The sequence below is a fragment of the Pogona vitticeps genome, chromosome 1, assembly GCF_051106095.1.
Source record: "Pogona vitticeps strain Pit_001003342236 chromosome 1, PviZW2.1, whole genome shotgun sequence".
Taxonomy (NCBI): domain Eukaryota; kingdom Metazoa; phylum Chordata; class Lepidosauria; order Squamata; family Agamidae; genus Pogona; species Pogona vitticeps.
The window spans coordinates 178336921-178352427 of NC_135783.1; the positions used below are offsets into that span (position 1 = coordinate 178336921).

The 15507-nt window shown below is 39.2% G+C and overlaps 1 protein-coding gene across 9 annotated transcripts in view; it reads right to left on the bottom strand.

Annotated features, from left to right (window-relative positions):
* PIKFYVE (phosphoinositide kinase, FYVE-type zinc finger containing) overlaps positions 1–15507 on the bottom strand; it is a 102184-nt gene that overhangs the window by 62754 nt on the left and 23923 nt on the right. For 5 of the 9 annotated variants that reach the window (XM_078379429.1, XM_020780708.3, XM_020780711.3 and 2 more), the window contains 3 exons: positions 12303–12438; positions 9079–9236; positions 3254–3365 (listed from right to left, as the gene is read on the bottom strand). In XM_078379429.1, the coding sequence (XP_078235555.1) occupies positions 3254–3365; positions 9079–9236; positions 12303–12438 (406 nt within the window). Of the gene's footprint in view, positions 1–2975; positions 3024–3253; positions 3366–9078; positions 9237–12302; positions 12439–15507 lie in introns of all 9 variants that reach the window. The other 4 variants (XM_078379439.1, XM_020780709.3, XM_020780705.3 and 1 more) reach the window with 1 other exon arrangement.

Sequence of the window (15507 nt, forward strand, 5' to 3'; positions counted from 1 at the left end):
ATTTTTGTTTGTTATTCTCACCATTGCATTAAAATGCTTAGAACACAAATAAATCCCCCTTTTAGAATACAACAGGCTTGACAAGTATAAAACAGTGCTTATACAGTAGTTTTAGGAGAGGCAGCTGTATTAAGTCTTTGCAAGCATTATCAGGCAAATTCCAAAGAAACAGAACAAAACAAGCAAACAAATAAATAAAAAGGCAAAAACATGTGGCACCTTAAAGACTAACTATTATATTTTAATGTAAGCTTTCATGGACACATCCACTTCAGACATATGGAAACAGAATGCTTATATTGGTTCCCTCACAAGATCTTGCATCCCATATTTTAGGCTAAACGACACTGTGGGAGGATGATTTGTCTTCTATTCCATTGCTTGATTTCTTTATTACTTGTTTCAAAAACAAAACAATACATTACTCACCCCACTTCCCAAAATTGGGCCAAATTCTTGTTGCAAAAAACCATCCACCCACCCAAGGGCAAGCATATAGTAGCTTGCCCATTCTAGCAGCTTGTCTTTTATGCCACTCTGATTCCACACCCTGTTTTGCAACTAGTATACCAGCAGGCATGGAAAAGACAACCCACTGAATGAGGGAAGCACTTGTATAATCTCCTTTATGCTCCACATTTCCACAGCAGTATTCTGACCTAGAAGCTTTATGGGAAAATTATTATGGGGGATTAGCTGTGAAGTAGAGACTGTGGACTTTAAGATAAATTCAGATTTGTAGATGAATCTAACAAATTTGTCAAGTCATAACTGACATAGGAAATAAAATATTAGTACCTTCTAAAAATGTTTTTAAGTAGTATGAATGCAGATACTGGTGAGAAAAAGATTACACATAAAATAATCAAGAAACAAGGTCAAAGTCAGTAAACTCAGCTCACACATGTCAGTAGGAGGGATGCTGCACCAAAGATTTTTTTAAAAAGTTCCGCAGGAATGGAAAAAGTTAAATTATACAGCCAACAAAGCCAGCTTTCTGACACCTTATTTATTGCACCAATTAAGCATAATTTGCATCACAATCCCTGCCCACAGGCTTACAAACTGAAAGGCCAGATAGAAAAGGAAAAACTGAGTTAGGAAGAAACCTTGGGAACCACTTTTAAAAGGGGCTGTGGACTGTTTGTCCATAATGAAAATTAAAGCCATTGTCCTCCTTATGCAATTACATCATGACTGGCCATAAGATATTCTTTAGCTCAAAATGTTTTAGTAAAGGTAAAGGTTCCCCTTGACAATTTTTGTCCAGTCGCGTTCGACTCTAGGGGGCGGTGCTCATCCCCGTTTCCAAGCCATAGAGCCAGCGTTTGTCCGAAGACAATCTTCCGTGGTCACATGGCCAGTGCGACTTAGACATGGAACGCTGTTACCTTCCCACCAAGGTAGTCCCTATTTATCTACTTGCATTTGCATGCTTTCGAAGCACTAGGTTGGCAGGAGCTGGGACAAGTGACGGGAGCTCACTCTGTCGCGTGGATTCGATCTTACGACTGCTTGGTCTTCTGACCCTGCAGCACAGGCTTCTGCGGTTTAGCCCGCAGCGCCACCAAAATGTTTTAGGCCTCTACAAATATATCAAGGAGGAAAAGAGTTCAGTTCTCCACCAAAGTCCTCTTAAGAAAATCCAAAGTAAAGGAGCCTGGCTGGCTGGGTCAGTGAAGGCAGCATCTTCCACCATTCCTCCTGGCTAGGTACTGTAGCCCATATGCAAGAATAACACATGCATCCTGAGCTGCAGAGTAGCTGGCATTTTATGCAGGAAACACAGCCTTTAAACCATGATTCTGGCTACTCTAGGTAGTCAAAATCTTTTGTGCAAATTGAGAGTGCTGTAAATAAATGATCGTTCCAAATTGACATTTCATGTTTTAAAAAACATCCTTCAGGAGACTTGTTATGGGTTAATATATATTTTTTTCCCAAAGCAATTAGTCTCTGCCACCTACTCTGGGGTATGCAGAGAGAGCACTAACAAGGCAGTGGTGCACTTTGTTTCATGCTTCTTATTTTACTATCTCAACAGCTTCAAGTCCTAACATAAAGAGCCAGATCAGCTCCAGTTTCTACAGCAGCATATTTAAATACAGCCTCACATGAGCAAACTCGAATAGAACAAAACCTAATGGGTGTCATGTTTTATCTTTCCTACACTCAAAATGATGCTTCCTGATGAGTCTTTCCTGCTTATCCAGAAAGCTACTTGTCTGTGCATTTGCTTTCCTAATTCATCTTCACAGTGAAGAGGTCATTACTGTCTAAAGACTGAAGACATTAGGGAATAACTCAATTGCCTGGCCTTTTTTGTTTGTTTGAATTTGACCAAGCCAGGTAATAATATTTTCAGTGACATGTGATTTCTTTACAAATGCCGCGAAGTCCCTAACACGGTCTAGCAAGAAACATTTTGTAGATAGCCTTATAGACTTATTCAGACCTCCTGTTTTCTACAGTCATTTGAAAAAGGAAGTACACCCTCTTTGAATTCTATGTGTTTTTTTTTTCATATCAGGACAGATGAAAACTATCTGGTCCTTAGCAGGTCCGAAAATTAGGTAAATACAGCCTCAGATGAACAACACATGACATACATATTACACCATGACATGATTTATTCAAAAACAAAGAAGCCAAAACAGAGAAGCCATGTGTGGAAACTAAGTACCTCTTATGATTCAATAGCCTGCAGGAGCAGTAACTTGAAGTAATCATTTTCTGTTTGACTTTATCAGTCTCTCACTGATTTTTATTATGTCCTCATATGTAAAACCATGGAATTCGAAGAGTGTGCACTTTTTTTTACATCACTGTATATTTGAGAAGAACCCCCTACTTGATGCTTTGTAACTTGAAGTCTTATTTTTGAAGATCATTTTCTTGGCTTAAAACTTCCTCTTGAGTCTCCCCCTCCTTCTCCCAGCCAACGGTTCTGCTCAAGTTACCTGGGATATGCCTACCTTTCTCTCCACCGAAGGTTTCACAGGTTTCTCGCTACCTTTCTTGACCTTAAGTAAATTAGTTGACATTAATGAGTTTATCAGAAATGAGATCTGCTCTTCACACCTTTTCAAACAAGCAAGCACACATCTAGGAAATATGATCTTGGCAGAAACTATGAAGGCCACTCAGTTTTTAGTTATCTAGCTAAAAAGAATCCAAAGCCACTGAACAACAAAAAGCAGTGTTAGAATCAGCAAAACTCATACCTCACATCACCACAATAAGAAGTCCATACCTGTAAAGGTCTGTAGAGGGCATATTCATCTCTAAAGATCTGATCATGGTGACTGACACAGTCCAGCCAGCGGCCATCTACCAATGCCTGTCCAATGGCAATTGCCTGAGCTCTGGAAATAAGACAATGTTGAACCCCAAGTTAGTGACTCGAATTATTTATTATTCAAATATATAAAATTCAAATTACTGTGACCCAGAATGCTACAGTCTCAGTGAGTGTGAAATGCCAGCTACACCAGAAAAAGCTCTACTAGCCTCCCCATACCTCCTTCCACATCCAATGAAAGACTCTGCTTACTCATAAGGCAAATACAGTGGTGCCCCGGGTAACGATTACCCTGCTCCATGACAAATCCGCTTCATGACAATGTTTTTGTGATTGTTTTTGCGATCGCAAAATGATGTTTAAATAGGAAAAAACCGCTTGACGATGATTGGTTCCCTGCTTCGGGAACCGATTTTTCGCTTTACGACTATCTAAAAACAGCTGATCGTTGGGTTTCAAAATGGCCAACCACTGTGCAAAATGGCTCCGCGCTGTTTTCAAGACTAATTTTTCGCTGTACAGGCGCCGGTAAATGGCTGCCCTATGGAGGATTTTCACTGGACGATGAGGTATTTCGCCCATTGGAACACATTAACTGGTTTTTAATGCATTTCAATGGGTTTTTTCCCCCTGCTTGACGACAATTTCGTTCTACAGCGATTTTGCTGGAACGGATTATCGTCATCAAGCAGGGCACCACTGTATACCAAGAGCCTCACAGGCACCAATTACTTGCCATATCTTTCCAAAGAGATGCAGCCATTTGCATTATAAGTAAGGGAAGCAATACTTTGAGAGACTACTGGTAATAAAGGCAGGGCAGGGATAGCAGGTAGGGATAGCGACAGAAAACAAGACAGAAGACACAGAAATATCCCTTGATGGATACATCCAAACCATCCAACCAACTGATGGGGAGGAAGTGAGTTTTATTCACAAACAGTAAGTGGTCCTTATTCAGCAAAGTGAACAACAGTCTCAAGAAAGCACACATTTAAGTCCTAGTTCCATTACAAATCATTGCTGTCTTGTGGCAACGGAGAACAGGGCTAGCAAGATTTCAATTATCGATTGCATTCATCCCACCTTAAATTATCATCAACTTGTGATGTTGTGTGTCTAGAACTATAACAGTCACTGTGCCATGCTGTTAGCTCTTCTTCCAATGCCATGTCTATGTCACGGATTACTATAGCCAGCTACCAATAGAGCCAAGGACATTTAGAACACAGAAAATAAATATTAAAAGAACCATTTATTCCATACAGCGAAGAATCTACAAGAATCCAGATGGCATCTAATCCAACTCTCCACTGCAATTAACTATTATCCATTCAAATAGCTGCTTATAGATTAACCAGAAACTCTGTGTTACAAAACCAAGTCAGCCTCCACCTCACACTGCAACCACAGTGACAGATCTTCAGCTATTTGTATATTATTACATACTAAAAGGAGGACCACTTTTCAAAGTCAATGGCACCAAAAGCATAATTAGTGCTGTACTGGGCAAGCGACTGGAACACGGAATGTGAAAAAAGAGAGACTGAGGCAATGCTGAAACTGTAAAATGAGAAACAGTGTGTTTAAAACATGGTGGGCAAAATCCTGTTGCTTAGTATAGTAAATCACACTAGAGTAGGCCCATTGAAGTAATGGGGATTTGCTGAGCCACCTTCCCCAAATGTTCCATTGATTCAAATTCTAACTGCAACTACAGTAGGCTAAAGTAAGTTGCTGCTCGAGTAGGCCTATTTAAATCAATGGAACTTATGGGGAAGCGACTCACCAAATTCCCATTGAGCCTACTTTAGTGTAAGTTACTGCAATAAAGAATTGGATTTTAGCCCATATTACTTATTGTGACTAAACGTGGACTGAAACAGGCCACTTTCAGGTAATTCCCAAGTGTCTAACTCTGAACACCACAAATGCAGAAGGAAAAAGGTGGCTCCAGTAGTAAAGCAAGACATAGCACGAGCAGTTATGGATTACAGTGGTGCCCCGCTAGATGCCTACCCCGCATGACGTCGAAATCGCTTGAGGATGACATTTTTTGCGATCACTATTGCGATCGCAAAACAATGGTTCCAATGGGGAAAATCCGCTTTACGTTGATTAGGAGCCTGCTTCATGAACTGTTTGTTTGCAAAAAGATGTTTTTTCCAGCTCTGCAAAATAGCTTCCCTTCCTTCTCAAAATGGCTGCTTTCCGGACGGAAGCTTTGCATTACAGCATTTTTAAACAGCTGATCGGCAGTTCTCTATGGGCAATGTTCACTGGACGCTGAGGCATTGACCGGTTTTCAACGCATTCCAATGGGGATTTTTTTTGCTTGACGACGATTTCGCTTAACAGCGATTCTGCTGGAACACATTATTGTCGTCAAGCGGGCCACCACTGTATAAAGTAAAGTCTGGCTGATTAATGTCAATCAGACTTCTTAGAAATCTAAAAACACAACTATCATTTAAACCTTCACTAGATATATTAAAGAAGAAGAAATCAAAAGCTTTTATGCAAGTGTCCAGGAAGACACCGATCACATCCCATAACAGGATGTTCTGATAACCGAAGCTGACGGGAATGTAAAAGCTATCATTATGGAACAGTGATAAAATGAGCTTTGTGATCAAAAGAAGAGAAAGCCTCAATAGGTGACTGATGAAACTCTTAAAGTTGTTAGTGACAGAGGAGATGAAAAAGTAATAGATGGAAACCAGGTCAGAATCCTAAATATAACGTTTCAATATCCTGCATGTAGGAACAAAAAGATATAATAAACACTGTTAAGAAATAAAAAATAACAACAAAAGATCTCTTTCATGAGATCCAAGAAATACAAAAAATTTAGATCAAGATTAGGAATGCTGAAAAACCTGACAAGGATAAGATATTGGCTTGTTGGTCTAAGGATGATTTGCACTTAGGTGTCAGGTTCAAATTTCAGATGAGCCACACTTCTGAGTATTTTTAAAATATCCACATTTTAATGGATCCCCGTGTGGTAGAGGGAATAAAAGTGGCATACTCAGACTCAGGAGATCTGGGTTCAAATCCACATTTGGCCATGGAAACTTACTGGGGGAGAGATTAAAGCCACTCCTCTATTAGGGTCATTATATATTGGACATGACTTAGTGACACTTATCAAGGATAAAATAAAGACAAAATGGAAACAACATACAGAGGAACTACTTAGAGAAGAGGCAAGCAAGGATGACAAATTCCTTTAAAGAATTCTACAGTGAAGAACCAAACATTTTAGAAAATGAAGCAAATTCTGCTTTCAAAACAATGAAAAGAAACAAATTTACCAGTAGACAGAATGCTAGTAGAGCTACAGAGACCAGATCTAGCAAAAGCCTAATGAGAATAAGCCAAAAAATGTGGAAAACAAAACAATGGTCCACAGATTAGAAGTATTTAATAAACATTCCAATCACAAAGAAAGGAGATACTGAAAAATACAGTAAATACAGGTCTATTACATTAATTTTCTTTGAAAACTAAGTGATGCTCAAAGTACTGAAACAAAGATTTTTAACATATATGGCGAAATAAATGCTTAATGTTCAAGCTGGATTTAGAGAAGGAAGAGTCACTAGAGATCACATTGCAACTATAAATTAGTTACTAGGACATACCGACAAATTTCAGAATAAAATGATGTTGCACTTTATGTATTAACTGTGTGGATCAAGAAAAGCTATGGATTTTTCTAAAACAATGAGAAACATAACAGTTTCCAGTTGGCAAATGGTGTATTTTATATTCCTATCTGCTCAGCTGAAATATGCAGAACATATGAAAAGCTTGATTGGATTCAGATGAAGAAGTAAAAACTCTCAGAAAAAAACATCAGTAACTTTAGATAAGCAGATGATATATTATTGGCAGAAAGCAGTAACAACTTGAAATAGCTATTAAGGAAGTTTAGAGAAGAAAGTGTAAAAGCAGGAATACATCAGAACACTAACCTGACAAAAACCAATCATTATGGAAGAATTACATAGCTTTAATTGTAATAATGATGAAATCAATCTGGGGAAAACTTTTTATACCTGACGGCAATCATAAATCAAAATGAGGACTGCAGCCAAGACACCAGAAGGCAAAGTCTTGAAAGGGTAGCTGGAAACAATCATTGGAAGTAAAGATGTGTTGTTGAAATCAAAGCCCAGACAATCCATATTACCGTATTCCCAAGTACAAAGTACAGAAGTGAAAGCTGGACAACAAAGCAAGCTGACAGAAGGAAAACTGATTCACTCATAAATTGGTGTGAAGAGTCAAGATTTAGATATCATTGACCACCAGAAGGACACTTTAGCAAGTTTCAAATCCTATCATGGCAGAAATCTCACTAGCAGAAATTTCACTTCCCTCCTTCCATCACTTAGCTCTCTGTGTTTTCCCATCCTAGACTCTGCTCATCTCTCTTTTGTTCTGATATTGTCTGTTTTAATTCTTGGTTTTAGATTGCTCAGACTGTAAGTCGCCCACAGTAGATTCACCTAGCTAGCTAAATAAATAAAAAAATAATAAATAAATAAATAGCAGCTAAAATGACTAAAATGAGGCTACTGTACTTTGGAATACTATGCGAAAACAAGATTCACCAGAAAAGGCAATAATGCTAGGAAATGTGGAATAATATTAAATAAAGGAAGCCATGGTATTTCATTTGCGAGACATGAATAGGACTGCTAATGATAGAACGTTTAATAATAATAATAATAATAATAATAATAATAATAATAATAATAATAATAATAATAATAATAATAATAATAATAATAATAATTATTATTATTATTATTATTATTATTATTATTATTATTATTATTATTATACAAACATGACAATATTGGGAACAGCGTAACACTGCACTGATATTTAACAGATACTCTGTTTGTATTTGTTATATAATGCCAATCAATATTGACATAATTTTGATTGACTGTTTTGTATTTTTGAATACTGTAATAACAATGCATCATAAAGTCAATTTCGACGTATGGCGGCCCTTTTTAGGGTTTTCCAGGTAGAGAATACTGAGAAGTGATTTACCAGAATTCCCTTCTTCTGGGGGAACTCTTGAGACTGTGCAAATTGCCCAAGGCTACACAGGCTGGCTCTACTTGCACGAGGCACAGTTGAGGAATGGAACTCCCAATGTCTGGCTCCGCAGCCAGATATCCAAACCACTGAGCTGATTAATTCATAGTGTCATTGTAAGATGGAAGCAAGTGGAAGTATAGGAAAACAACATAGATTTCCATCTTTAGAACACCTTGCGTCCAGCTTTTTGGAAATGTCATTGGGACCTTAACAGGCGATAAACAAAATATTTGACCCTGTTAACAATGTTTGATCTTCACTAATGTTGGGGGGGAAAAGAACATTTTCTCATTAAAAAATAGAGAATCCACTCAGGTTAACTGGACAAAAATATCCATGTTATAATAGTTACAAATATACCACTAGAAGTTAGAACCTAACAAAGAAGATAAAAAAATGTATTGGGGAATGCTAGTCTCATGGCAGGAGAATCACTGAAATGGAAACAGTCCAGCTATACCTCCTTTACTATATTAATTTTTTCTAAGCTGTGCATTCTCTTTTATTCTGGATGAAAAATGAACTGAGATTCAGAATCAGAAATGGACTTTATGTTCGTAGTATACTGCTACAGTCTGTTTCTAAAAAGGACAGGCTTTTAACAGAAGTTAGTTCTCTTTCCTTTACTCTATCTGATTCAAGTAAATCATTACCTGGTAGTGATATGGCCATTCCTCATGAGCCAGTTGACCAGTTCCTTCCCAACAATGCAGTTGGGATGTGTGCGCAGCCAATAACGATGATCCTGGAACTCCATCCCACTGTTGTGATGGCATATTTTCTTCCAGAGGTCTTTCAACTGGACTGAGTCCTAGAAGGCAAAGTGATGACATTTCTGAGATAATGCAGGCTTAGCGAGCTTAAGTGTTCTCTCTTCATCCTGACAAGGGCTGATTGCATCTGTTGCAAAGTGATCTACAACGTCCCCACCCCATCCTTGCCTGTACCACAATCAATGGGTATTTTATAAAAGAACAGATAAGATACATAGTTCATTTCCAATCATAGATCGTATGACACTCTTTTTCAGTCTAGTCATGAGTTACTACAGAAGACAAAAAGAGCCAAAAGCCAATTTTCCTTTCACCACCAGACCGTTTGTGTAATGGTGCCTGTTGATTTTTTTCTCTCTCTCCTTCAAAAAGCAATGAAGGGAGATCTCTTCAACAATTTGTGCTCTTTACATTTAGCACTGGAGAAAGCAACGTGGTGCCTACGTGTAGCACCCATGCACTCATACACCACTCAGGGTGCCTGTGGAAACTCCTTCCCTTCCTATTTTAAGCCTCCCTTTTGTTGTTGTTTTTAAGTTAAGAATTCTCCTACCTTAGGTGCATTAAAAGCAAAACCATTGGTCTCTGCTCTATAGTCACTATACCTTTACCTTATAGGTCCCTGGAACCAAAGCTTTTTTTTTAATGAAGAGAGAGGAGCAGCTCTGGATTTAGGAACTGAATGGGAATATAATTTAGCTCTTTATGATAAGCAGACTCCCCATCAATTTTGTGAGCATGCCTATCTTAGGTTTCAGGAGCTCTGGACACATCAGAAAATTAGGGAATTCTATCAGCTCTAATTTGAACAGGCCAAATGCTAAATATTTAGAAAAGTGTCGAATTATGTTTTGTTTTTTTAATGGTAAAGAAGCCTCACCTGTCTACTATAACAGTGGTCCCCAACCTTTTTTACACCGTGGACCGGTTGGGGGGACGAGTTCCGTGCACAGGGGGGCAGGTCACCCCCGCACTCTGACACATGCACGAAGGGGTGGCGCTCGCACTGGCGTGTGGGCAGTTGCACGCATGTGCAAAGGGGCGAGCACGCACACACACTTGTGTGCATGCACAAAGGGGCAGGACGTGCTCGCTGGGTGCACATGCATGGGTGGGCATGCGGGGGGGTTTGAAGAACTGTGCCCACAGTCCAGTCCAGCCAAGGCCACGGACCGGCATCGGTCCACAGGCCGGGGGGTTGGGGACCCCTGCACTATAAGACTTACACAATGTTGGACTTTCACAGCAGAGGCAGGAATGAAACAATCTCCTCTGTGTACCTCAAAAAACCCCAGAAATAGTTTCTGAGCAGCTTGAAACCGAAGTAGAGAGGGGAAGGAAAGGAAGGGAAGTTCCACTCTGTTGGTGTTGTACCATCAGCACCATATTGGACTTTGGCCCTTAAGTTTTACACTTCTTGAAATGTTAGTGTAATTCTCAGAACTATCCTTGCTTTGGCACCCTTCCCACCCTCTCAGTAGTTTGCACTCCTCCTTGTCTATGAGACAAAGCAGAGGTATGCACTAACAACTCTTTGCTGGCACTGTCTGCGTTCCAAGAAAAAGAACTTCAAAAGAGCAGAAAGTGAACAAGGGAAGAAAAAATAAAGTTTTGGTTCCCACCCACCCACCCTAAAAAGCAAGCCTTTGAAACCATTGTTACAAACAGACCACATGGGAAATACCACCATTATTGCAATTATAGTAATTATCTCTTTAATAGTGACATATTTAAGACGCTTCACTCATGCATATACATCAAACACAGGCATGTCTGGGATGGACACTCAGCAGGCATCACCTGAAAAGACATTACTTTTCAACGGAGGCAATTCAGACTTAAGATGCATTGAGGAAAAGCATTTCCAGTTACTTGCATCAAGGTGTATACAGAAGAAACAGGTTCCTTACTCCAAGAGCTTTTACATGAAGCGTTTTTGTGCCACAGAAAAAGATGTAACAAATGTACACCCTTGTGCACAAGCAACACAGTGCCAACATATTTTGTAGAACTGATCCAAAACAGTAACTATGATTATAATTTTGCACTGCCCACACATTCAGCAATTCTTGAAAAAGCTTATTTAGATTTTCTTAGAGTCCTTTATGTTCTGTTTATGTAGCCACTGAAAAGCAGAAAAGAAAAAAGAAAGAAAATGAAGGAGGAGTGCAGTGGGGAGAACTTGAAGGAAATTTTAATCCAAAGCAAGCAGTTCAAGAAATGTTAAAGAACCCAACTGGAATTGTGAAGCCTCTGGACAAAAGTGAGTTCCCTAAACTTGACTGAATGAACAGTAGGATCATACCCGTTCACTAAGTCAGAACAGAGATGGCCCAGAGCAGTTTCCTTAAGAAACAGAAAGTAATATACAGTAAAAATATTAAAGGATATTAGAGAACATATTATACAGAGCTATGCATTTCCAGCTCTGTTGTTTGTTATGGGATCATGGACTCTAACATAAGCCATCATTTTATGTTATTTTTAAAAGGATTTTAGATATTACTGGAGAAAGTTAAGATTTTTTTTATTCAGACAACAACCAATCCATGAACAAAGTACTAAGGCAAATGGATAAAGACCACAAAATCACACAACACATGAAGACAGCTACAATATTTTGGCCATGTAAAAAGAAACAAAAATTACAGATCATTACAGCTGATCATTCATGGCAAGATAAATGGGAAAGGGAGTATCTAATGCAGCACAGTTGCTTAGAACTTTTGCATTCAAAGCCAGAACAGCCTTGATAACCCCCCACCTCTGGTAGGAAAGAAAAGAGAAAAAAAATATTCTATAGTCAAGCTGAACGTCTTTTCAGATGAGAGGCACATATCTGGAAATAACCTTACAAATGTTCCCACAGAACGGCAATGGAGACAAAACAGCAGGGCATACACTGCCCTGATGTCTTTGGAGAAAAGACTGGGTTACAAATAACACAAAAAATGCCAGACACAAGATGATAGGGAACAACAACAAAAAGGTCAAAGAACAGTGCAAGACATCTATCATTAAGAAAAAGGGTTCCGGAAAAAATACAGGACATTACTCATTTCTCTCAGAAAGATGCAAGATAACAATGAAAGCTTGGCTTGTACCAGAAGAATTTTGCGCTCATCCTCGTTGGCCTCCTTCACGTAGGTGCGATTAGCCTGTGGGCTGACAGATGTCTCATAGGATGGCACCATAGGAGACCCCGACCGATCCAGAGAAAGGTTAGTAATGCTGGCTGACCTGGGGGAAGAAAGAGAATAGAACTGATCACTTTAAGCTACTCCCATCTCCTTAAAATTAAAGTTTAACTGCGCTCGTCAGCCTTTACAACTCCGAGGGATCTCTCAGGTAACCTCTTTCTTAGCCAGCCAGCAGAACCAGTTTTGAATATCAGCAACTGGAAAGCCAAAGCTTTTTTTAAAAAAAATCCAAGAAATGCTCTCCCTCCCCCCACCCCACTTTTCGAATGCGAAGTACCAATATAGGAACAACATATTTTTAGAAATAATTTACACTATTGGAAAACAAACCTTAAAGGGTCAAAATATTTTTTTAAAAAAATCAAGTGAGCAAAGCAGGGTTCATTGGCAAGGAGCCATCAATTGAAAGTTAACTGAAAAAAATCTTTCCAATTTCCATTCCCTCTTGAGGAGATGTGGAAGATGACCCATTACTATATGTTCTTAATACAGATCACATCTTGGAAGGCTACGTTTTACAATTTATGTCACTTAGTTCAAAGTGGGAAAACGGGCAGTCTCTTACTATTAAATGAGCAATTTGTGCGGGTTTTGTCTGTTTTGTTTAATTGATGATTTTTTTAAAAACTGCAATGTCCCTTTGAACAGCATAAATCTGGGGAAAGAACTAACACAAATGCTACTAAGCGTGCCCTTTCAAGGGGAGGGAATTAAAAATTTTACAGTTACAACTAAAATTTGAAAGTTAAAACTAAAAGTAAAAACTAAATTTATAAAATGAGTAGAAAATGTCATAGGTTGAAAACATCTTCTCTACAGAAAACACCTAAATCATTACAGTTCCCACTCAGTGCATTACTGCTGAAATGAAAGAAAAGTAGTAAGTCACATGGGACTGTGTTTCTTGTGACTCGTTATTTCAATATTCTGATAGAAATCATAGTACCATAATCAAGGAGTATGACTGGAGTCAGGATTTAAAAAGTCTATTTAATCAGAGTGAGCAAAAAACAAAAACAACAACAACAAAACCCAGAAAGAAGATTGGTATTGCTGTAACTCAATTTATCCATTATCCAAAATCTAAGGCCACATAACTTCACTTACAGCACAACTTCCATTTAATAAATATTCTAGAGCTCATTCAATTTCTGATCATTCTATAAAAAAGGTAAATGTGAAGGTTCCCCTTGACATTTAGTCCAGTCGTGTCCAACTCTAGGGGGCGGTGCTCATTCCTGTTTCCAAGCCATAGAGCCAGCGTTTTGTCCATAGACAGTTTCCATGGTCACGTGGCCAGCGCGACTTGACACGGAACGCTGTTACCTTCCCACCGTGGTGGTACCTATTTATCTACTCGCATTTTTTTCATCCTTTTGAACTGCTTGGTTGGCAGGAGCTGTGGCAAGCGACGGGAGCTCACTCCCTCACGTGTATATGAACTGCTGATCTTTTGACCTTGCAACTCAGAGGCTTTGTGATTTAACCCACAGTGCCACCACGTCCTCATGATCATACTAAATACATGTTTTTATTTATTTTATTCATTTATTTATTTATTGGACTTATATACCGCCCCATAGCGCTACAAGCACTCTCCGGGCAGTTTACAATTTTTAATTATACAGGCTACACATTGCCCCCCCAGCAAGCTGGGTACTCATTTTACCGACCTCGGAAGGATGGAAGGCTGAGTCAACCTTGAGCCGGCTACCTGGGATTTGAACCCCAGGTCGTGAGCACAGTTTTAGCTGCAGTACAGCGTTTTAACCACTGCGCCACGAGGCTCTTTTAATTATAATTATGGCCAGATTGTAGCATTGATTATTACTAACTTGACAGAAATCCTGTTTTTCTAAAGAGATGATTTAAGCCTCAAAGAACAGCAGAACATGCAATATTTAAAAAAAAAAAGATGAGGAAGATAAAGTCATAACTGGGACTCATCAAAGGGGAGGGAACGGAAAATGAACAACAAATACTAAGTTGAATTTTTTTTCATTCTTTCTTTTAGTGTGTACCTTTATTTCATTGAATATAAATCTAACTGGACCAGAGTTTGGAATAGTTCCTTTTTCAAACTGCAATTCCCAGAATTCTCCAATCAACCCAGGTCTGCTGTCTAGAGGTTCCTGTGAGTTTTTCCCAGAATGGAATCTTTCCTTTCTACCCTGTTTCCCCGAAAATAAGACTTAACCTGAAAATAAGCCCTAGTATGATTTTTCAGGATGCTCGTAATATAGACCCTACTCCAAAAATAGGCCCCACTTAAGTGAAACCCAGCCTTCCACCATTGTGCAGCAACCAGAAGATGACATGAATGTATTTGAATAAATGTAGATTGCTGTACATTGAAAAAAAAAGCACAACATCCGCTGAAAATAAGCCGTAATGCATTTTTGGAGCAAAAATTAATATAAGACCCTGTCTTTTGGGGGGGGAAACATGGTAAAACATGGCCTAATCCAGCAAACAGCTTCTCTGTCATGATCACTGAGATGCTTCTGGGATATTGGCAAGCTGGATGTGAAAGCAGCAAGCAGTCCTCCGCTGTTCCCCTAGGCATCTTAGCTTGCCCAAGGCTATGCAGGTTGGCTGTTCTCCCAGAAGGCACAATAGGGGATGGCACTTCCCATCCCTGGCTCCACTGTCAAGCACCCCATCTCACACAGCTACCTAACCTATATGTATAATAGTCCCTGATATATGTATATGCCCCAATATCAATATTTGTTAGGTAGATCAAGGCCAACAAGAAAAAGGGGGGGGGGGGAAATCACTGAAAAGGCCCAGTTGTTCAACGGCAGCTCTTAACTCGGACAAAGAGGAAGATTCCACAGCTCTACATAAGATATCAGTACCAACCTTTTAGGGAGTGCCAAAAGCCCCAGAGGAATCCGTAATTTCACACACCCAGTATTTGACATCACTTCACTCAGCACTGAACCTGACCTCTAGATTGTGTTTGCAGTGTAGTCAACAGACAGCAAGAGATCTGCAGTCTCTTCTGTGATGTCAAGCAAACACCACCTTGACATAAGGAAAGCCATTACCATTCCACAAAATGTCAATGCCCATTTATAAGACCTGGTCAACAGAAGCCAGCTTT